We start from the raw sequence: 24,771 nt of genomic DNA, 5'->3' as shown, positions 1-24,771 counted from the left end.
TTCAGTGAGTCCCCCAGATCAGAGGTAGTAGGGATGAACTATGCATGTGTTCAGTGAGTCCCCCAGATCAGAGGTAGTAGGGATGAACTATGCATGTGTTCAGTGAGTCCCCCAGATCAGAGGTAGTAGGGATGAACTATGCATGTGTTCAGTGAGTCCCCCAGATCAGAGGTAGTAGGGATGAACTATGCATGTGTTCAGTGAGTCCCCCAGATCAGAGGTAGTAGGGATGAACTATGCATGTGTTCACTGAGTCCCCCAGATCAGAGGTAGTAGGGATGAACTATGCATGTGTTCAGTGAGTCCCCCAGATCAGAGGTAGTAGGGATGAACTATGCATGTGTTCAGTGAGTCCCCCAGATCAGAGGTAGTAGGGATGAACTATGCATGTGTTCAGTGAGTCCCCCAGATCAGAGGTAGTAGGGATGAACTATGCATGTGTTCAGTGAGTCCCCCAGATCAGAGGTAGTAGGGATGACTGGGGATGTTCCTGAAAGGTGTGTGAATTCGACCATTTTCCTCTCCTGCTAAGCATTCAAAATGTAACAAGTATTTTTGGGTGTCAGGGAAAATGTATGGAGTAATAAGTACATCATTTTATTTCGGAATGTAGTGAAGTAAAAGTTATAAAAAAAAATAGTAAAGTACAGATACCCTAAAAAACGACTTAAGTAGTACTTTCAAGTATTTTTACTTAATTACTTTACACCACTGCTAAACACAAATTATTTGTTTGTAAATTATGTCTGAGTGTTGGAGTGTGCCCTTGGCTATCTGAAAAGAAAAAAGAAAAAAGAATGTTGTGCCATCAGGTTTGCTTAATATAAAGTATTTGAAGAGATTTATACTTTTACTTTTACTTTCAATACTTAAGTATATTTAAAACCAAATACTTTTATAATTTTACTCAAGTAGTATTTTACTGGGCGACTTTTACATGAGTCATTTTCTATTAAGGTATCTTTACTTTTACTTGAGTATGACAATTAGGTACTTTTTCTACCACTGAACTTGAGCTGAAAGATGACACACTACCACTACTGTTTGGGACAGCTGTATGAGAAGGTGTGGGAGTGTTTGGGACAGCTGTATGAGAACGTATGGGAGTGTTTGGGACAGCTGTATGAGAACGTATGGGAGTGTTTGGGACAGCTGTATGAGAAGGTGTGGGAGTGTTTGGGACAGCTGTATGAGAAGGTGTGGGAGTGTTTGGGACAGCTGTATGAGAAGGTGTGGGAGTGTTTGGGACAGCTGTATGAGGAGGTGTGGGAGTGTTTGGGACAGCTGTATGAGAAGGTGTGGGAGTGTTTGGGACAGCTGTATGAGAAGGTGTGGGAGTGTTTGGGAGAGCTGTATGAGGAGGTGTGGGAGTGTTTGGGACAGCTGTATGAGAAGGTGTGGGAGTGTTTGGGACAGCTGTATGAGAAGGTGTGGGAGTGTTTGGGACAGCTGTATGAGAAGGTGTGGGAGTGTTTGGGACAGCTGTATGAGAAGGTGTGGGAGTGTTTGGGACAGCTGAATGAGAAGGTGTGGGAGTGTTTGGGACAGCTGTATGAGAAGGTGTGGGAGTGTTTGGGACAGCTGAATGAGAAGGTGTGGGAGTGTTTGGGACAGCTGTATGAGAAGGTGTGGGAGTGTTTGGGACAGCTGTATGAGAAGGTGTGGGAGTGTTTGGGACATCTGTATGAGAAGGTGTAGGAGTGTTTAGGACAGCTGTATGAGAAGGTGTGGGAGTGTTTGGGACAGCTGTATGAGAAGGTGTGGGAGTGTTTGGGACAGCTGTATGAGAAGGTGTGGGAGTGTTTGGGACAGCTGTATGAGAAGGTGTGGGAGTGTTTGGGACAGCTGAATGAGAAGGTGTGGGAGTGTTTGGGACAGCTGTATGAGAAGGTCTGGGAGTGTTTGGGACATCTGTATGAGAAGGTGTTTGGAGTGTTTAGGACAGCTGTATGAGAACGTGTGGGAGTGTTTGGGACAGCTGTATGAGAAGTGTTTGGGACAGCTGTGAGGAGTGTTTGGGACAGCTGTATGAGAAGGTGTGGGAGTGTTTGGGACAGCTGTATGAGAAGGTGTGGGAGTGTTTGGGACAGCTGTGTGGGAGTGTTTGGGACAGCTGTAAGAAGTGTGGGAGTGTTTGGGACAGCTGTATGAGAAGGGGAGTGTTTGGGAGTGTTTGGGACAGCTGTATGAGAAGGTGTGGGAGTGTTTGGGACAGCTGTATGAGGAAGTGTTTGGGACAGCTGTATGAGAAGGTGTGGGAGTGTTTGGGACAGCTGTGAGAAGGTGTGGGAGTGTTTGGGACAGCTGTATGAGGGTGTGGGAGTGTTTGGGACAGCTGTATGAGAAGGTGTGGGAGTGTTTGGGACAGCTGTATGAGAAGGTGTGGGAGTGTTTGGGACAGCTGTATGAGAAGGTGTGGGAGTGTTTGGGACATCTGTATGAGAAGGTGTGGGAGTGTTTGGGACAGCTGTGGGATGTTTGGGACAGCTGTAAGGTGTGGGAGTGTTTGGGACAGCTGTATGAGAAGGTGTGGGAGTGTTTGGGACAGCTGTATGAGGTGTGGGAAGGTGTATGAGTGTTTTTGGGACAGCTGTATGAGAAGGTGTGGGAGTGTTTGGGACAGCTGTATGAGAAGGTGAGTGTTTGGGAGGTGTGGGAGTGTTTGGGACAGCTGTATGAGAAGGTGTGGGAGTGTTTGGGACAGCTGAATGAGAAGGTGTGGGAGTGTTTGGGACAGCTGTATGAGAAGGTGTGGGAGTGTTTGGGACAGCTGTATGAGAAGGTGTGGGAGTGTTTGGGACAGCTGTATGAGAAGGTGTGGGAGTGTTTGGGACAGCTGTATGAGAAGGTGTGGGAGTGTTTGGGACAGCTGTATGAGAAGGTGTGGGAGTGTTTGGGACAGCTGTATGAGAAGGTGTGGGAGTGTTTGGGACAGCTGTATGAGAAGGTGTGGGAGTGTTTGGGACAGCTGAATGAGAAGGTGTGGGAGTGTTTGGGACAGCTGTATGAGAAGGTGTGGGAGTGTTTGGGACAGCTGTTTGGGACATCTGTATGAGAAGGTGTAGGAGTGTTTAGGACAGCTGTATGAGAACGTGTGGGAGTGTTTGGGACAGCTGTATGAGAAGGTGTGGGAGTGTTTGGGACAGCTGTATGAGAAGGTGTGGGAGTGTTTGGGACAGCTGTATGAGGAGGTGTGGGAGTGTTTGGGACAGCTGTATGAGAAGGTGTGGGAGTGTTTGGGACAGCTGTATGAGAAGGTGTGGGAGTGTTTGGGACAGCTGTATGAGAACGTATGGGAGTGTTTGGGACAGCTGTATGAGAACGTATGGTAGTGTTTGGGACAGCTGTATGAGAAGGTGTGGGAGTGTTTGGGACAGCTGTATGAGGAGGTGTGGGAGTGTTTGGGACAGCTGTATGAGAAGGTGTGGGAGTGTTTGGGACAGCTGTATGAGAAGGTGTGGGAGTGTTTGGGACAGCTGTATGAGAAGGTGTGGGAGTGTTTGGGACAGCTGTATGAGAAGGTGTGGGAGTGTTTGGGACAGCTGAATGAGAAGGTGTGGGAGTGTTTGGGACAGCTGTATGAGAAGGTGTGGGAGTGTTTGGGACATCTGTATGAGAAGGTGTAGGAGTGTTTAGGACAGCTGTATGAGAACGTGTGGGAGTGTTTGGGACAGCTGTATGAGAAGGTGTGGGAGTGTTTGGGACAGCTGTATGAGAAGGTGTGGGAGTGTTTGGGACAGCTGTATGAGGAGGTGTGGGAGTGTTTGGGACAGCTGTATGAGAAGGTGTGGGAGTGTTTGGGACAGCTGTATGAGAAGGTGTGGGAGTGTTTGGGACAGCTGTATGAGAACGTGTGGGAGTGTTTGGGACAGCTGTATGAGAAGGTGTGGGAGTGTTTGGGACAGCTGTATGAGAAGGTGTGGGAGTGTTTGGGACAGCTGTATGAGGAGGTGTGGGAGTGTTTGGGACAGCTGTATGAGAAGGTGTGGGAGTGTTTGGGACAGCTGTATGAGAAGGTGTGGGAGTGTTTGGGACAGCTGTATGAGAACGTATGGGAGTGTTTGGGACAGCTGTATGAGAACGTATGGTAGTGTTTGGGACAGCTGTATGAGAAGGTGTGGGAGTGTTTGGGACAGCTGTATGAGGAGGTGTGGGAGTGTTTGGGACAGCTGTATGAGAAGGTGTGGGAGTGTTTGGGACAGCTGTATGAGAAGGTGTGGGAGTGTTTGGGACAGCTGTATGAGAAGGTGTGGGAGTGTTTGGGACAGCTGTATGAGAAGGTGTGGGAGTGTTTGGGACAGCTGAATGAGAAGGTGTGGGAGTGTTTGGGACAGCTGTATGAGAAGGTGTGGGAGTGTTTGGGACATCTGTATGAGAAGGTGTAGGAGTGTTTAGGACAGCTGTATGAGAACGTGTGGGAGTGTTTGGGACAGCTGTATGAGAAGGTGTGGGAGTGTTTGGGACAGCTGTATGAGAAGGTGTGGGAGTGTTTGGGACAGCTGTATGAGTAGGTGTGGGAGTGTTTGGGACAGCTGTATGAGAAGGTGTGGGAGTGTTTGGGACAGCTGTATGAGAAGGTGTGGGAGTGTTTGGGACAGCTGTATGAGAACGTATGGGAGTGTTTGGGACAGCTGTATGAGAACGTATGGGAGTGTTTGGGACAGCTGTATGAGAAGGTGTGGGAGTGTTTGGGACAGCTGTATGAGGAGGTGTGGGAGTGTTTGGGACAGCTGTATGAGAAGGTGTGGGAGTGTTTGGGACAGCTGTATGAGAAGGTGTGGGAGTGTTTGGGACAGCTGTATGAGAAGGTGTGGGAGTGTTTGGGACAGCTGTATGAGAAGGTGTGGGAGTGTTTGGGACAGCTGAATGAGAAGGTGTGGGAGTGTTTGGGACAGCTGTATGAGAAGGTGTGGGAGTGTTTGGGACATCTGTATGAGAAGGTGTAGGAGTGTTTAGGACAGCTGTATGAGAAGGTGTGGGAGTGTTTGGGACAGCTGTATGAGAAGGTGTGGGAGTGTTTGGGACAGCTGTATGAGAAGGTGTGGGAGTGTTTGGGACAGCTGTATGAGAAGGTGTGGGAGTGTTTGGGACAGCTGTATGAGAAGGTTTGGGAGTGTTTGGGACAGCTGTTTGAGAAGGTGTGGGAGTGTTTGGGACAGCTGTATGAGAAGGTGTGGGAGTGTTTGGGACAGCTGAATGAGAAGGTGTGGGAGTGTTTGGGACAGCTGTATGAGAAGGTGTGGGAGTGTTTGGGACATCTGTATGAGAAGGTGTAGGAGTGTTTAGGACAGCTGTATGAGAACGTGTGGGAGCATTTTTGTGAAGCATGGAGAATGCATGTGAGGTTTACTTCTACTGTTTACTAGCATCTGATGTGACATTTGAAAAGTGCAAAGTACATTTGCAGAGGAGAGCATTAAGGAGAGCATCAAGGAGAGCATTAAGGAGAGCATCAAGGAGAGCATTAAGGAGACATTAAGGAGAGAATCAAGGAGAGCATTAAGGAGAGCATCAAGGAGAGCATCAAGGAGAGCATCAAGGAGAGCATTAAGGAGAGCATTAAGGAGAGCATCAAGGAGAGCATCAAGGAGAGCATCAAGGAGAGCATCAAGGAGAGCATCAAGGAGAGCATCAAGGAGAGCATTAAGGAGAGCATTAAGGAGAACATTTTGTGATCAAATCTCTTTCTGAGTGGAGGCTACACTGACAGTATCAGCCCTCAATATCATATTACTTATTGCTATCTGGAAAAACCTGAGTACATTGTCCTCTTACAACTAATACATGAGTAAGACACAGAAACCCAACACTCAAAGTGTTACTTTACCCCTACCTAACCTGTCCCCCCAGACAATGACTAGGTACTGGTACCCCTACCTAAACTGTCCCCCCAGACAATGACTAGGTACTGGCACCCCTACCTAACCTGTCCCCCCAGACAATGACTAGGTACTGGTACCCCTACCTAACCTGTCCCCCCGCACAATGACTAGGTACTGGTACCCCCTGTATATAGCCTCCACATTGACTAAGTACTGGTACCCCCTGTATATAGCCTCCTCATTGACTAGGTACTGGTACCCCCTGTATATAGCCTCCACATTGAGTCTGTACCGGTACCCCCTGTATATAGCCTCCACATTGACTAGGTACTGGTACCCCCTGTATATAGCCTCCACATTGACGAGGTACCGGTACCCCCTGTATATAGTCTCCACATTGACGAGGTACCGGTACCCCCTGTATATAGCCTCCACATTGACTAGGTACTGGTACCCCCTGTATATAGCCTCCACATTGACTAGGTACTGGTACCCCCTGTATATAGCCTCCACATTGACTAAGTACTGGTACCCCCTGTATATAGCCTCCACATTGACTAAGTACTGGTACCCCCTGTATATAGCCTCCACATTGACTAGGTACTGGTACCCCCTGTATATAGCCTCCACATTGAGTCTGTACCGGTACCCCCTGTATATAGCCTCCACATTGACTAGGTACTGGTACCCCCTGTATATAGCTTCCACATTGACTAGGTACTGGTACCACCTGTATATAGCCTCCACATTGACTAAGTGGCGAATCGCATCTCTGCATGTCTGGCAGACATATCAGTGTGGATGACGGATCACCACCTCAAGCTGAACCTCGGCAAGACGGAGCTGCTCTTCCTCCCGGGGAAGGACTGCCCGTTCCATGATCTCGCCATCACGGTTGACAACTCCATTGTGTCCTCCTCCCAGAGCGCTAAGAACCTTGGCGTGATCCTGGACAACACCCTGTCGTTCTCAACTAACATCAAGGCGGTGGCCCGTTCCTGTAGGTTCATGCTCTACAACATCCGCAGAGTATGACCCTGCCTCACACAGGAAGCGGCGCAGGTCCTAATCCAGGCACTTGTCATCTCCCGTCTGGATTACTGCAACTCGCTGTTGGCTGGGCTCCCTGCCTGTGCCATTAAACCCCTACAACTCATCCAGAACGCCGCAGCCCGTCTGGTGTTCAACCTTCCCAAGTTCTCTCACGTCACCCCGCTCCTCCGCTCTCTCCACTGGCTTCCAGTTGAAGCTCGCATCCGCTACAAGACCATGGTGCTTGCCTACGGAGCTGTGAGGGGAACGGCACCGCAGTACCTCCAGGCTCTGATCAGGCCCTACACCCAAACAAGGGCACTGCGTTCATCCACCTCTGGCCTGCTCGCCTCCCTACCACTGAGGAAGTACAGTTCCCGCTCAGCCCAGTCAAAACTGTTTGCTGCTCTGGCCCCCCAATGGTGGAACAAACTCCCTCACGACGCCAGGACAGCGGAGTCAATCACCACCTTCCGGAGACACCTGAAACCCCACCTCTTCAAGGAATACCTAGGATAGGATAAAGTAATCCTTCTCACCCCCCCTTAAATGATTTAGATGCACTATTGTAAAGTGGCTGTTCCACTGGATGTCAGAAGGTGAATTCACCAATTTGTAAGTCGCTCTGGATAAGAGCGTCTGCTAAATGACTTAAATGTAATGTAAATGTACTGGTACCCCCTGTATGTAGCCTCCACATTGACTAGGTACTGGTACCCCTGTATATAGCCTCCACATTGACTAAGTACTGGTACCCCCTGTATATAGCCTCCACATTGACTAAGTACTGGTACCCCCTGTATATAGCCTCCACATTGACTAGGTACTGGTACCCCCTGTATATAGCCTCCACATTGACTAAGTACTGGTACCCCCTGTATATAGCCTCCACATTGACTAAGTACTGGTACCCCCTGTATATAGCCTCCACATTGACTAGGTACTGGTACCCCCTGTATATAGCCTCCACATTGAGTCTGTACCGGTACCCCCTGTATATAGCCTCCACATTGACTAGGTACTGGTACCCCCTGTATATAGCCTCCACATTGACTAGGTACTGGTACCCCCTGTATATAGCCTCCACATTGACTAGGTACTGGTACCCCCTGTATATAGCCTCCACATTGACTAGGTACTGGTACCCCCTGTATATAGCCTCCACATTGACTCTGTACTGGTACACTCTGTACTGGTACACCCTGTATATAGCCTCCACATTGACTAGGTACTGGTACCCCCTGTATATAGGCTTGTTATTGTTATTTCATTATGTTACTAAATATTTTCTTAACTCTAGTTCTTGAACTGCATTGTTGGTTAAGGCCTTGTAAGTAAGCATTTCACAGGTTTACTACACCTGTTGTATTCGTCATTTCACAGGTCTACTACACCTGTTGTATTCGTCATTTCAAGGTCTACTACACCTGTTGTATTCGTCATTTCACAGGTCTACTACACCTGTTGTATTCGTCATTTCACAGGTCTACTACACCTGTTGTATTCGTCATTTCACAGGTCTACTACACCTGTTGTATTCGTCATTTCACAGGTCTACTACACCTGTTGTATTCAGCATTTCACAGGTCTACTACACCTGTTGTATTCGTCATTTCACAGGTCTACTACACCTGTTGTATTCAGCATTTCACAGGTCTACTACACCTGTTGTATTCGTCATTTCACAGGTCTACTACACCTGTTGTATTCGTCATTTCACAGGTCTACTACACCTGTTGTATTCGTCATTTCACAGGTCTACTACACCTGTTGTATTCGTCATTTCAAGGTCTACTACACCTGTTGTATTCAGCATTTCACAGGTCTACTACACCTGATGTATTCGTCATTTCACAGGTCTACTACACCTGTTGTATTCGTCATTTCACAGGTCTACTACACCTGATGTATTCGTCATTTCACAGGTCTACTACACCTGATGTATTCGTCATTTCACAGGTCTACTACACCTGTTGTATTCGTCATTTCACAGGTCTACTACACCTGTTGTATTCGTCATTTCACAGGTCTACTACACCTGTTCTATTCGTCATTTCACAGGTCTACTACACCTGTTGTATTCGTCATTTCACAGGTCTACTACACCTGTTGTATTCGTCATTTCACAGGTCTACTACACCTGTTGTATTCGTCATTTCAAGGTCTACTACACCTGTTGTATTCGTCATTTCAAGGTCTACTACACCTGTTGTATTCGTCATTTCAAGGTCTACTACACCTGTTGTATTCGTCATTTCACAGGTCTACTACACCTGTTGTATTCGTCATTTCACAGGTCAACTACACCTGTTGTATTCGTCATTTCACAGGTCTACTACACCTGTTGTATTCGTCATTTCACAGGTCTACTACACCTGTTGTATTCGTCATTTCACAGGTCTACTACACCTGTTGTATTCGTCATTTCACAGGTCTACTACACCTGTTGTATTCAGCATTTCACAGGTCTACTACACCTGTTGTATTCAGCATTTCACAGGTCTACTACACCTGTTGTATTCGGCACTTGTGACAAAATACATTTGATTTGATTTAAATGTGACCAATAAACGAAGGCCATTGAAACGCAACAGACCCGTCCCTCTCGATGCCAAATCCAAATGATTTGAGAGATTACAACTGGTACGGAACGATTGGTTTGTCAATTGCTTCTAAATGAAAAATGGAGGGGGGGGGGGGGTGTATCCCTGAAAGATTTCCCTGGGATATCTCGCTGGCCTATAATGGAATGAAATGGGAGCAGTGGAGCGAGGAACATTCTAGATTCTCTGAAGAAGCCAGGTCTATTTTCAACCCTTTTAGATTGAGACAGAATGGATAACGGTATCGTTTCTTTCCACCTTTCCAAACCTGTTCTGATCAATACTGCACCAGAGAACAGAGAACAGAGAACAATCACCTTTTAATGCATCCGTTTCAAAAATGGATTTACGTGGAAGTGTCCAAAATGGCATTCTAGTTCCTTTAACTCCTTTTGACCAGAGCCCTATAGCCCATTATAGGGAATATGGTGTCATTTAGGACACATACTGTATTGATCATGCTCTGGTGAAGTCTGCATTGGAGTGTGTCTGTGTTTTTTGGAAATTGCCAGGAGCAAGAGGTTGGAGTTGGAGCCGGGCCATTTCCATGAAAAGATCACTGCATTCCCACTACACATAAAAATATTTCCATCTAAGAAATGGACATCTGAAAGCTGCCTATAAATGCTAATTTATAGCATTGGATACAGTGTGGCAGATGGCAGACAAATACACAACATGAGTATGTGGACACCTGCTCCTTCAACATCTCATTCCAAAATCATGGAAATTAATATGGAGTTGGTCCCCCTCCCCCATTTGCTGCTATAACAGCCTCCGCTCTCCAGGGAAGGCTTTCCACTTGATCTGGGAAAATTGCTGCTATAACAGCCTCCACTCTCCAGTGAAGGCTTTCCACTTGATCTGGGAAAATTGCTGCTATAACAGCCTCCACTCTCCAGGGAAGGCTTTCCACTAGATCTGGGAACATTGCTGCTATAACAGTCTCCGCTCTCCAGGGAAGGCTTTCCACTAGATGTGGGAACATTGCTGCTATAACAGCCTCCACTCTCCAAGGAAGGCTTTCCACTAGATGTGGGAACATTGCTGCTGTAACAGCCTCCACTCTTCTGGGAAGGTTTTCCACTAGATGTAGGAACATTGCTGCTATAACAGCCTCCACTCTTCTGGGAAGGCTTTCCACTAGATGTAGGAACATTGCTGCTATAACAGCCTCTACTCTTCTGGGAAGGCTTTCCACTAGATGTTGGAACATTGCTGCTATAACAGCCTCCACTCTTCTGGGAAGGCTTTCCACTAGATTTTGGAACATTGCTGCTATAACAGCCTCCACTCTTCTGGGAAGGCTTTCCACTAGATGTAGGAACGTTGCTGCTATAACAGCCTCCACTCTCCAGGGAAGACTTTCCACTAGATGTGGGAACATTGCTGCTGTAACAGCCTCCACTCTTCCAACTCGTTCCAATTCATCTCAAAGGTGTTCGATGGGGTTGAGGTCAGCGCTCTCTGCAGGCCAGTCAAGTTCTTCCACACCGATCTCAACAAACCATTTCTGTATGCACCCGCTTTGTACATGGGGGCATTGTCATTCTGAAACAGGAAAGGGCCTTCCCCAAACTGTTGCCACAAAGTTGGAAGCACAGGATCTTCTAGAATGTCATTGTATGCTGTAGCGTTAAGATTTCCCTTCACTGGAACTAAGGGGCCTAGCCCGAAACATGAAAAACATCCCAGATCATTATTCCTCCTCCACCAAACTTTACAGTTGTCACTATGCATTGGGGCATGTAGCATTCTCTTGGCATCTGCCAAAACCAGATTCCTCTGTCAGACTGACAGATGGTGAAGCGTGATTCATCACTCCAGAGAACACGTTTCCGCTGCTCCAGAGTCCAATGGTAGTGAGCTTTACACCACTCCAGCCAACGCTGGCATTGCGCATGAGGATCTTAGGCTTGTGTGAGGCTGCTTGGCCATGGAAACCCATTTCATGAAGCTCCCGACAAACAATTATTGTACTGACGTTGCTTCCAGAGGCTGTTTGAAACTCGGTAGTGAGTGTTGCAACCCAAGGAAAATGTTTACCCACTACTCCGCTTCAGCCCTCGGCAGTCCCGTTCTGTGAGCTTGTGTGACCTACCACTTTTGCTGCCGAGCCGTTGTTGCTACTAGACGTCACTGAGCTCTTTAGTAAGGCCATTCTGCTGACAATCTTTGTCTATGGAGAATGTATGGCTGTGTGCTGAATTTTATACACCAGTTAGCAATGGGTGGTGGCTGAAATTGCCCAATACACTCATTTGAAGAGGTGTCTACATACACTGTATACTGTAACACTTCCCTTCCCTTGCCCAGATCGACTGAAATGTTCCGTACTGGAGGAAAAAGTCACTCTTAAGGTACATCTGTGAATTCTCTGAATGTTTTCACAGGAGATCAAAGATCACAGCTTACTGCCACTAGTACTGTACACCTTCAGATGTTAATTTGATCACCCTGTTGGAGGAGAACAGGAACAAAAACAAATGTTGTGTATTTCAGGGGTTCGAATTTCTTCTGAAGTTGGTCATTTCCATTTTGAAATGTAAATGTTTCACTTCAGGAAAATGTATCAAACCCTACATAAATATCCATGAATTATAATCAACATAATAATTCACATTTCCTATTGCTGCAGGATTCATTTCCTAATGTGGCAAACTGGATTATATTAAGATCCTACATCTGTGCTGTACATATGGGGACAGGATGAGAATACAGCAGACCCCAGGTTCAGAGCAACATTCTGTGGAGTTTGGACCAGTGACAATATTGGATGTACCATCTGGAAAAGTAACATAATCTTATGGAATTCTAGAATCCTCTCTCAGTGTTCTACAGTACATGAACATTCCTTTGAGACAGAACCCCATTGGGTGGCTGGTGGAAAAAACCATTCTGGAGAAGAATCCCATTCTTCTTTTCATTCTAATTCTGTACATGTGATGCTAGCCAAACATTGGCAAATGCCTTATAGTATGTTTTCAAGTCTGTCTCTGGCCATCACTAGTTTCCTGCTTGGAATAACACATGGTACCCTATTCCCTACAGATGTAGTATCTTAATTTGAGCTAGTTTGCTACAGACGGGGAAAATAATGATCCTGCAGCAACAGGACATGTGAATTATGTTGATTTATAATTCATGCAACTTTTTTACAGGGGTTGATACATTTTTCATTAGGGCAAATCAAGTCTGACATTTCAAAAATTACAAATGTTTATGAAGGTCCTACATCTCTGCACTTGGTGCACTACTTTTGACCATGGCTCTGGATAGGGTACCATTTGAGACACAGAGATGAAGCTAATGGTAAACTGTCTCATCATCATCATCATCTTTACGGGAGATGAAAGTAGATCCACTTTAGTGCCCTTCTTCCTCCTAAGATAGACACTCATCACGGTGAAAATCATGGCCATCGTGCTCTGATGAGGACCCTTCAACGGAGCAATTCAGTCTCACACTACTAACAGGATGTGTTTCGCTTTTCTCATCCTTTTGTGCTATTTGCTTTTAGTCTCTCTCTCTCGCTCTCTCTCTCTCTCTTGACTCTCTCTCTCGACTAACAGTGAAATGCTTACTTACGGGCCCTTCCCAACAATGCAGAGAATATGTATATATATATTTAAAATAATACACAATGATAACACAAGCAATAAATACACAATGAGTAACAATAACTTGGCTATATACACATGGTATCAGTACCGAGTCAATGTGCAGGGGTATGAGGTAATTGAGGTCGATATGTACATATAGGTAGGGATAAAGTGACAGGCAACAGGATAGATAATAAACAGCAGCAGAGTATGTGATCGAAAACGGTCAATGTAGATAGTTAAATAGTTAACTGATATCTACCAGGACTGACTATTTAGCAGTCTAATGGTTTGGGGGCTAGAAGCTGTTCAGGATCCTTTGGCTTCGAGACTTGGTGCATTGGTACAGCTTGCAGTGTGGTAGCAGAGAGAACAGTCTATGACTTGGGTGGCCGGAGTCTTTGACAATTTTTGGATGGCAGGGAGCTTGGCCCTCAGGATGAACTGGGCAATCAACACTAACCTATGTAGTGCCTTGCGGTCAGATGCCAATTAGTTTCCATACCAGGCGGTGATGCAGCCAGTTAAGATGCTCTCAATGGTGCGGCTGTACAACGTTTGAGGATCCAAGGAGCCCATGACAAAATATTTTCTGCCTCCTGAAGGGGAAGAGGTGCTGTTGTGCCCTCTTCACACCTGAGTTGGTGTATGTGAACAATGATATTTCCTTAGTGATATGGACACCGATGAACTTGAAGCTCTCGACCTGCTCCACTACAGCCCCATCGGTGTGGATGGGCGTGTGCTCGGCCTTCCATTTTCTTGCAGTCCATCATCAGATCCTTTGTCTTGCTGACGTTGAAGAAGAGGTTTTTGTAATAGAGATCATCTGTGGATCTGTTGGAGTGGGTCCAAGGTGTCTGGGATGATAATGTTGACGTGCGTGTTGACCAGCCGTTCATGGCTACAGATGTTTGTGCTATGGGGTGATAGTCACTAAGACAGGTTACCTTGGCGTTCTTCACTGCTAGCTAGCCAGCTAGCCCCCGACTAGCAGCACTGTAGAAACTATTACAGTACAACGGTTTGATTTGTTTGATCGTAGCTAGCTAGCTACATAGCCGTCTTTGTATCTAAGACAATTGTGTAGTCTAGAGCGATTTTCTAGGTTAGCTAGCCAGCTATTGTCGTTCTTTTAACGTAACGTAACGCAATCATCACTGCTAGCTAGCCAGCTAGCCCCCGAATAGCAGCACTGTAGAAACTATTACAGTACAACGGTTTGATTTGTTTGATCGTAGCTAGCTAGCTACATAGCCGTCTTTGTATCTAAGACAATTGTGTAGTCTAGAGCGATTTTCTAGGTTAGCTAGCTAGCTATTGTCGTTCTTTTAACGTAACGTAACGCAATCAACACTGCTAGCTAGCTAGCTAGCCCCAAATAGCAGCACTGTAGAAACTATTACACTCGACGGAACGACTTGATTAGTGTAGTGTCAACATCGCAGCCACTGCCAGCTAGCCTACAAAGTCAACAACGCAGCCACTGCCAGCTAGCCTACTCCAGCAGTACTGTGTCATTTCAATCATTTTAGTCAATAGGTTTCTTGCTACGTAAGCTTAACTTTCTGAACATTCGAGACGTGTAGTCCACTTGTCATTCCAATCTCCTTTGCATTAGCGTAGCCTCTTCTGTAGCCTGTCAACTATGTGTCTATCTATCCCTGTTCTCTCCTCTCTGCACAGACCATACAAACGCTCCACACCGCGTGGCCGCGGCCACCCTAATCTGGTGGTCCCAGCGCGCACGACCCACGTGGAGTTCCAGGTCTCCGGTAGCCTCTGGAACTGCCGATCTGCGGCCAACAAGGCAGAGTTCATCTCAGCCTATGCCTCCCTCCAGTCCCTCGACTTCTTGGCACTGACGGAAACATGGATCACCACAGATAACACTGCTACTCCTACTGCTCTCTCTTCGCCCGCCCACGTGTTCTCGCACACCCCGAGAGCTTCTGGTCAGCGGGGTGGTGGCACCGGGATCCTCATCTCTCCCAAGTGGTCATTCTCTATTTCTCCCCTTACCCATCTGTCTATCGCCTCCTTTGAATTCCATGCTGTCACAGTTACAAGCCCTTTCAAGCTTAACATCCTTATCATTTATCGCCCTCCAGGTTCCCTCGGAGAGTTCATCAATGAGCTTGATGCCTTGATAAGCTCCTTTCCTGAGGACGGCTCACCTCTCACAGTCCTGGGCGACTTTAACCTCCCCACGTCTACCTTTGACTCATTCCTCTCTGCCTCCCTCTTTCCACTCCTCTCCTCTTTTGACCTCACCCTCTCACCTTCCCCCCCTAATCACAAGGCAGGCAATACGCTCGACCTCATCTTTACTAGATGCTCTTCTTCCACTAACCTCATTGCAACTCCCCGACCACAAGTCTCCGACCACTACCTTGTATCCTTTTCTCTCTCGCTCTCATCCAACACTTCCCACACTGCCCCTACTCGGATGGTATCGCGCCGTCCCAACCTTCGCTCTCTCTCCCCCGCTACTCTCTCCTCTTCCATCCTATCATCTCTTCCCTCTGCTCATACCTTCTCCAACCTATCTCCTGATTCTGCCTCCTCAACCCTCCTCTCTTCCCTTTCTGCATCCTTTGACTCTCTATGTCCCCTATCCTCCAGGCCGGCTCGGTCCTCCCCTCCCGCTCCGTGGCTCGACGACTCATTGCGAGCTCACAGAACAGAGCTCCGGGCAGCCGAGCGGAAATGGAGGAAAACTCGCCTCCCTGCGGACCTGGCATCCTTTCACTCCCTCCTCTCTACATTTTCCTCCTCTGTCTCTGCTGCTAAAGCCACTTTCTACCACTCTAAATTCCAAGCATCTGCCTCTAACCCTAGGAAGCTCTTTGCCACCTTCTCCTCCCTCCTGAATCCTCCTCCCTCCTGAATCCTCCTCCCCCTCCCCCCCCTCCTCCCTCTCTGCAGATGACTTCGTCAACCATTTTGAAAAGAAGGTCGACGACATCCGATCCTCGTTTGCTAAGTCAAACGACACCGCTGGTTCTGCTCACACTGCCCTACCCTGTGCTCTGACCTCTTTCTCCCCTCTCTCTCCAGATGAAATCTCGCTTCTTGTGACGGCCGGCCGCCCAACAACCTGCCCGCTTGACCCTATCCCCTCCTCTCTTCTCCAGACCATTTCCGGAGACCTTCTCCCTTACCTCACCTCGCTGATCAACTCATCCCTGACCGCTGGCTACGTCCCTTCCATCTTCAAGAGAGCGAAAGTTGCACCCCTTCTGAAAAAACCTACACTCGATCCCTCCGATGTCAACAACTACAGACCAGTATCCCTTCTTTCTTTTCTCTCCAAAACTCTTGAACGTGCCGTCCTTTGCCAGCTCTCCCGCTATCTCTCTCAGAATGACCTTCTTGATCCAAATCAGTCAGGTTTCAAGACTAGTCATTCAACTGAGACTGCTCTTCTCTGTATCACGGAGGCGCTCCGCACTGCTAAAGCTAACTCTCTCTCCTCTGCTCTCATCCTTCTAGACCTATCGGCTGCCTTCGATACTGTGAACCATCAGATCCTCCTCTCCACCCTCTCCGAGTTGGGCATCTCCGGCGCGGCCCACGCTTGGATTGCGTCCTACCTGACAGGTCGCTCCTACCAGGTGGCGTGGCGAGAATCTGTCTCCTCACCACGCGCTCTCACCACTGGTGTCCCCCAGGGCTCTGTTCTAGGCCCTCTCCTATTCTCGCTATACACCAAGTCACTTGGCTCTGTCATAACCTCACATGGTCTCTCCTATCATTGCTATGCAGACGACACACAATTAATCTTCTCCTTTCCCCCTTCTGATGACCAGGTGGCGAATCGCATCTCTGCATGTCTGGCAGACATATCAGTGTGGATGACGGATCACCACCTCAAGCTGAACCTCGGCAAGACGGAGCTGCTCTTCCTCCCGGGGAAGGACTGCCCGTTCCATGATCTCGCCATCACGTTTGACAACTCCATTGTGTCCTCCTCCCAGAGCGCTAAGAACCTTGGCGTGATCCTGGACAACACCCTGTCGTTCTCAACCAACATCATGGCGGTGGCCCGTTCCTGTAGGTTCATGCTCTACAACATCCGCAGAGTACGACCCTGCCTCACACAGGAAGCGGCGCAGGTCCTAATCCAGGCACTTGTCATCTCCCGTCTGGATTACTGCAACTCGCTGTTGGCTGGGCTCCCTGCCTGTGCCATTAAACCCCTACAACTCATCCAGAACGCCGCAGCCCGTCTGGTGTTCAACCTTCCCAAGTTCTCTCACGTCACCCCGCTCCTCCGCTCTCTCCACTGGCTTCCAGTTGAAGCTCGCATCCGCTACAAGACCATGGTGCTTGCCTACGGAGCTGTGAGGGGAACGGCACCGCAGTACCTCCAGGCTCTGATCAGGCCCTACACCCAAACAAGGGCACTGCGTTCATCCACCTCTGGCCTGCTCGCCTCCCTACCACTGAGGAAGTACAGTTCCCGCTCAGCCCAGTCAAAACTGTTCGCTGCTCTGGCCCCCCAATGGTGGAACAAACTCCCTCACGACGCCAGGACAGCAGAGTCAATCACCACCTTCCGGAGACACCTGAAACCCCACCTCTTCAAGGAATACCTAGGATAGGATAAGTAATCCTTCTCACCCCCCTTAAATGATTTAGATGCACTATTGTAAAGTGGCTGTTCCACTGGATGTCAGAAGGTGAATTCACCAATTTGTAAGTCGCTCTGGATAAGAGCGTCTGCTAAATGACTTAAATGTAAATGTAAATGTTCTTAAGCACATGGACTATGGTGGTCAGCTTGAAACATGTAGGTATTACAGACAGGGCAAGGGAGAGGTTGAAAGTGTCAGTGAAGACACTTTCCAGCTGGTCAGTGTGTGCTCTGAGTATGCGTCCTGGTAATTAATCTGGCCCTGCGGCCTTGTGAATGTTGACCTGTTTCAACATCTTACTTATATCGGCTATGGAGAGAGTGCTCACACAGATGCCCGGAACAGCTGGTGCTCTCATGCACGGTTCAGTGTTGCTTGCTTCGAAGCAGGTATATACAGATGAAGTCGGAAGTTTATATACACCTTAGCCAAACACATTTAAACAAAACATTACACAATTCATGACATTTAATGTTAGTAAAAATGCCATGTCTTAGGTCAGATAGTATCACCACTTTATTTTAAGAATGTGAAATGTCAGAATAATAGTACAGAGAATGATTTATTTCAGCTTTTATTTTTTTCATCACATTCCCAGTGGGTCAGAAGTTTACATACACTCAATTAGTATTTGGAAGCATTGCCAAACGTTTTGGGTAGCCTTCCACAAGCTTCCCACAATAAGTTGGGTGAGTTATGGCCCACTCCTCCTTACAGAGCTGGTGTAACTGAGTCAGGTTTGTAGGCCTCCTTGCCCGCAGACGCTTTTTCAGTTCTGCCCACACATTTTCTATAGGATTGAGGTCAGGGCTTTGTGATGGTCACTCCATTACCTTGACTTTGTTGTCCTTAAGCCATTTTGCCACAACTTTGGAAGTATGCCTGGGGTCATTGCCCATTTGGAAAACCCATTTGCAACCAAGCTTTAACTTCCTGACTGATGTCTTAAGATGTTGCTTCAATATATCAACATAATTTTCCTCCTAATGATGCCATCTATTTTGTTTAGTGCACCAGTCCCTCCTGCAGCAAAGCACCCCCACAACATGATGCTGCCACCCCCGTGCTTCAAAGTTGGGGTGGTGTTCTTTGGCTTGATGTCCACTAGATGTCAACAGTCTTTAGAACTTTGTTTCGGGCTTCTATTGTGAAGAGGGAGCAAATGAGAGCTGTTTCAATCAGGTGTCTGGCAGAAGGCCATGAGCTTGTTACGCGCGTGGCCGTGAGAGCAACCTGCATTTCTAAAGACAAAGGAATAGTCCGGTTGGAATAATATATGGACTTTATCGTAGAAAAAAATATATATTATTGTGGAACTGGGATTCCTGGGAGTGCATTCTGATGAAGATCATCAAAGATAAGTGAAGATTTAGAATGCTATTTAGATGTCTAATCGACTTGCCAGCAATATAGTTTGCTAACAAGAAAGTTGTGGAATGGTTGAAAAACAAGTTTTAATGACTCCAACCTAAGTGTATGTAAATTTACAACTTCAACTGTAGGCTTGCGTCACTGGACAGCTCACGGCTGAGTTTCCCTTTATAATCCATGATAGTTTGCAAGCCCCTCCACATCCGACGAGCCAGAGTAGTAGTAGTAGGAGCTTGTGTGGCCTACCACTTAGCGGCTGAGCCGTTGTTGCTCCTAGACGTTTACACTTCACAGTAACAGCACTTACAGTTGACAAGGGCAGTTCTAGCAGGGCATACATTTGACTTGTTTGGAGAAGGTGGCATCTTTTGACTGTGCCAAGTTGAAAAATAATAGGAATAATATTGATGATGTCACAAATGTATCACTTGCACAGCTCTTCAAAGACATTTGAATCCATGTATTACATTTGAATCACAAGCCCAGAAAACGGAGAAAAATAGTATTCTCTCTCTCAAAAAATGCGAATTAGATCCTTAATTGACCCCAGTTTCATCCTTTCCCCTAAAATCCTTCATGAAGGTGAAATAGATAAGAGGATGTTAGGACAACAAGGTGTCTTGAGCCGGTCGTTGATCTACAAAATTGCGGGTAGGAAACTGACAGCGCTGTCTAGACTGTACGCAGAGAGAGAGAATCCCTGCCTATAATGAGAATATCAATAATAATCCATGGACTGAATCCATGACAGATGTAGTGACAAATTCAACAACCTACCTACAGTGCCTTCGGGAAGTATTGAGACCATTTGACTTTCTCCACATTTTCTTACGTTACAGTCTTATTCTAAAATTGATTAAAGAAAACAATTTCCTCAGCAATCTAAACACAATACCCCATAATGACAGGTTTTGGATGAAAAAAATGATACAAATTAGAAAACCCTTTTTTAAAATATTTATTCAGACCCTTTGCTATGAGACTCGAAATTGAGCTCAGGTGCATCCTGTTTCCATTGATCATCCTTAAGATGTTTCTACAACTTGATTGGAGGAACTTGGTTCCACCAAGTTTGGAACCACCAAGACTCTTCCTAGAGCTGGCCACCCGGCCAAACTGAGCAATCTGGGGAGAACAACCTTGGTCAGGGAGGTGACCAAGAACTCGATGGTCACGCTGACAAAGCTCTAGAGTTCCTATGTGGAGATGGGAGAACCTTCCAGATGGACAACCATCTCTGTAGCACTCCACCAATCAGGTCTTTATGGTAGAATGGCCAGACGGAAGCCAATGAAAGGCACATGACAGCCCACTTGGAGTTTACCAAAAGGCACCTAAAGACTCTCAGACCATGAAAAAATAGTATCCTCTGTCCTGATGAAACCAAGATTGAACTCTTTGGAGGCAGGGACTGGGAGACTAGTCAGGATCGAGGGAAAGATGAACGAAGCAAAGTACGGAAAGGTCTTGATGAAAACATGCTCCAGAGCGCTCAGGACCTCAGACTGGGGGCGAAGGTTCACCTTCCAACAGGACAACGGCCCTAAGCACACAGCCAAGACAACGTAGGAGTGGCTTCAGGAAACGTCTCTGAATGTCCTTGAGTGGCCCAGCCAGAGCCCGGACTTGAACCCGATCAAACATCTCTGGAGACCTGAAAATTGCTGTGCAGCAACTCTCCCCATCCAACCTGACAGAGCTTGAGAGGATATGCAGAGAAGAATGGGATAAACTCCCCAAATACAGGTGTGCCAATCTTGTAGCGTCATATCCAAGAAGACTTGAGGCTGCAATCGCTGCCAAAGATGTTTCAACATAGTACTGTGCAAAGGGTCTGAATAATTACGTAAATGTGATTTATTTTTATACATTTGCAAACATTTCTAAAAACTTGTTTTTGCTTTGTCATTATGGTCAAGGGGTCTGAATACTTTCTGAATGCCCTGCATGTGTTTCATTTGTTTTACAGGACCGAGGATTCCCCAGTTGTCACGACTCCCACCGATGGTGGCTCCTCTTCCTGTTCTGGCGGCGCTCGGCGGTCATCGTCACCGGTCTACTAGCTGCCACCGATCCCTTCTTTTGGTTTTGTCTCCTCTTCCTGTTCGGGCGGCGCTCGGCGGTCGTCGTCACCGGTCTACTAGCTGCCACCGATCCCTTCTGTTGGTTTTGTCTCCTCTTCCTGTTCGGGCGGCGCTCGGCGGTCGTCGTCACCGGTCTAATAGCTGCCACCGATCCCTTCTTTTGGTTTTGTCTCCTCTTCCTGTTCAGGCTGCGCTCGGCGGTCGTCGTCACCGGTCTACTAGCTGCCACCTATCCCTTCTTTTGGTTTTGTCTCCTCTTCCTGTTCGGGCGGCGCTCGGCGGTCATCGTCACCGGTCTACTAGTTGCCACCGATCCCTTCTGTTGGTTTTGTCTCCTCTTCCTGTTCGGGCGGCGCTCGGCGGTCGTCGTCACCGGTCTACTAGCTGCCAACGATCCCTTCTGTTGGTTTTGTCTCCTCTTCCTGTTCGGGCGGCGCTCGGCGGTCATCGTCACCGGTCTACTAGCTGCCACCGATCCCTTTTCCCTTTTCTGTTGGTTTTGTCTTATTGGTTACACCTGTTTTGTGCTTAGGTTTTAGCTGAGCTATTTAAGCCGGTAGGCCCGCCTGCTCTTTGTGCCGGCTTATTTTTCCTCTGTTCATGTTTGTGGTTGTGCGATTTACTTTGTTTTTCTCGGGACTGGTTGGGTCCTGGTTTTGAGACGGTCTTATTATTGCGCCTGGTGTTTGGCGTGACCATTTTCCCTGTGCCGGAATAAAACATTGTTCTTTACCCTCTGCTTCCTGAGCCTGACTCCGCACCCACTACGCATAGAGTGCGTGATACCAGGCGGAGTGATGCAGACCATGGACAGACTGAGCCAGCAGCCATATTGTTATATTGACATAAATTGAGATGTGGTTGACATTGTAAAACCAAATTATCCCAAAATGGGACCATATTTTGTTTTATTATTCAATGCCTGTTCTGTTACACAACCAATTACAATTATAATCTGAGAAAAACAATAGACTGAGCCAGTGTGAATCTTGAGCGACCTGGCTGCGCGCACACACACACACACACACACACACACACACACACACACACACACACACACACACACACACACACACACACACACACACACACACACACACACAGAGAGAATATCAAGCAGATTTGAAAGGACCACAACTGAGACACATATTGGATAGAAGTGGATAGTGTTTTGTTCAGAGTATAGATAGGGATGTGTATAGAACACATATTGGATAGAAGTGGATAGTGTTTTGTTCAGAGTATAGATAGGGATGTGTATAGAACACATATTGGATAGAAGTGGATAGTGTTTTGTTCAGAGTATAGATAGGGATGTGTATAGAACACATATTGGATAGAAGTGGATAGTGTTTTGTTCAGAGTATAGATAGGGATGTGTATAGAACATCTGTGTGCTGTTTGAATGGTGACTGTTTCGACCGGATGTCTGATCCTGTTTGAACCTGAAAAGACTGTGAATAGAAAAACACTCAAAATAGCACAAAGCACCTTTTCCTGTGTTTGCAGACAGTGATACCAGGAACGATAACAACTGCTAGCATGCTATCTGATCCTGTAGATCTCCAGTCATTGTGCCTACGCTAGTTAGCATTTGCGCTAACACAAGATAGCAACTTCGTCTTCGAACTACATGCAGAGATTTAAAAAAAATGGTATCCATGAGTTCGTCTCACAAGTAGAAAGAAGGGCTTGATTGCCAAAATACTGCACTATCACTTTAAATGTCGACTGGGTAAAGAGTCGTGCTAAGACCTATCATGTATTTTTTAGGAGATGCAACGATCCATGTGTGAGATACAGTACAGTGTGTATACACACACAGCATAGGTAGACAGCAGAGTGGTGAACGGTTCAGTCTAAATGTGGATTATTGCTGTAATATCCATTGGTCAAGTGCCCGGTAGCTGTAATATCATTGGTCCACTACAAGGAAGAAGATGCTGGGAAGTAGCTTGTTATAACACTCTCTATTTTTATCTCTCTGACTGTCTCTATATCTTTCTCTCTGACAGTCTCTACAGTCAGTCAGTGTGTGTGTGTGAGAGAGAGAGACAGTCAGTCAGTTAGTCAGTCAGTCAGTCAGTCAGTCAGTCAGTCAGTGAGAGAGAGAGAGAGAGAGAGAGAGAGAGAGTGAGACAGTCAGAGAGAGGGAGACAGAGAGAGAGAGATAGAGAGAGACAGTCAGAGAGAGACAGAGAGAGAGAGAGAGAGACAGTCAGAGGGACAGTCAGAAAGAGAGAGAGACAGAGAGAGAGAGAGAGAGAGAGACAGTCAGAGAGAGAGACAGTCAGAGAGAGAGAGAGAGAGACAGTCAGAGAGAGAGAGAGACAGAGAGAGAGAGAGAGAGACTACCTCCTCTTTGGACTACTGCCCAACCCAGTGCTCTGCACTATGCCCCAACCCTAAACAATCCTACTGGTTCCACCAGCCACCACAATATTTGCTAGACAGACCAAACATCTGCTAAAATAAACTATGGGAGGTTGCACCAGAGTGAAGGTATGTCCTTACTTCCTCCTCTACTGTCTATCATGATCACATTAACTACAGTATGGCTCTGGTCTTACCTCATACTCTACATACTCCTCCTCCTCCACCTCGTAGGAGACAGTCTGTATCTTAACGTTGTCTCCGTCCTCTAGCAGCTTGGCCTGAGGGTCCTCTGTGCTGCCGGGGGTCTCCACTGCTACAGACGCCTCCCTCTCCTTCTCTTTCTTCTCTGTGAAGGTAGTCTCGCAGCACTCGCTCTTATAATCCTTGGCCTTGACTCCGTCTCCTCCTCCCCCTTCCTCCTTGTACAGGATGAAGTTAGGCCTGTAGAAGGCCTCAACGGCCAGATGGAGGGAGGTGGCGTCCAGGAGTTGTTGAGCTTTCATTTTGCCGTTGCTGTTGTTTTGTCCCACGTGGGCCACCGCACCGTTGCTAGTGTCACCTCCTCCACCACCTCCTCCTCCATCGCCGCCGGTTACAAAGTAGTTGATAATATTCTCCTGGTACTGGTCGTTAGGGAAGTCGCCCCCGTAACCGTTGATGACGTGCTTACTGTTCTTATCCAAGAGCGGGTTCTGGAGCTCGCTCAGGCTTTCCATGGCAAGGAGGGGTCAGGGGGTCAGTGGGAGTGGCTTAACAGGACCTCACGGAAAGAGAGAGGGAGGGAGGGAGAAGAGAGGGAGGTGTCAGGGGGTCAGTGGGAGTGGCTTGAGAGGAGAGGAGAGAGGGATGGAGGGAGGGAAGGAGGGAGAAGAGAGGGAGGTGACAGCTATTGATGTTGCTCAACAGGACGAGAGCTGCAGAGAGGAGAGAATAAGAGAGAGAATGGGGAGGAGAGGAGAGAGAGTGGGGAGGAGAGGGAGGAGAGGGGAGGAGAGAGAGTGGAGAGGAAATGATAAGAGAGAGAATGGGGAGGAGAGGGGGGAGAGGAGAGAGAGGGGAGGAAAGGATAAGAGAGAGAGTGTGGAGGAGAGGAGAAGAGAGAGAGTGGGGAGGAGAGGGAGGAGCGGGGAGGACAGAGAGTGGGGAGGAAAGGATAAGAGAGAGAATGGGGAGGAGAGGGAGGAGAGGAGAGAGTGGGGAGGAGAGGAGAGGATAAGAGAGAGAATGGGGAGGAGAGGGAG

The 24,771-nt window shown here is 47.4% G+C and overlaps 1 protein-coding gene across 1 annotated transcript in view; it reads right to left on the bottom strand.

Annotated features, from left to right (window-relative positions):
• syndig1l (synapse differentiation inducing 1-like) overlaps nucleotides 1-24,246 on the bottom strand; it is an 82,445-nt gene extending 58,199 nt beyond the window's left edge. The window contains exon 1 of the mRNA XM_064991688.1: nucleotides 23,725-24,246. Within this exon, the coding sequence (XP_064847760.1) occupies nucleotides 23,725-24,246 (522 nt within the window). The remainder of the gene's footprint in view (nucleotides 1-23,724) is intronic.
• Nucleotides 24,247-24,771: the final 525 nt, after the last annotated feature.

The sequence above is a fragment of the Oncorhynchus masou genome, chromosome 16, assembly GCF_036934945.1.
Source record: "Oncorhynchus masou masou isolate Uvic2021 chromosome 16, UVic_Omas_1.1, whole genome shotgun sequence".
Lineage (NCBI taxonomy): Eukaryota > Metazoa > Chordata > Actinopteri > Salmoniformes > Salmonidae > Oncorhynchus > Oncorhynchus masou.
The sequence above is the reverse complement of the archived record's forward strand: the minus strand, read 5'-3'. Positions and strand labels throughout refer to the sequence as shown.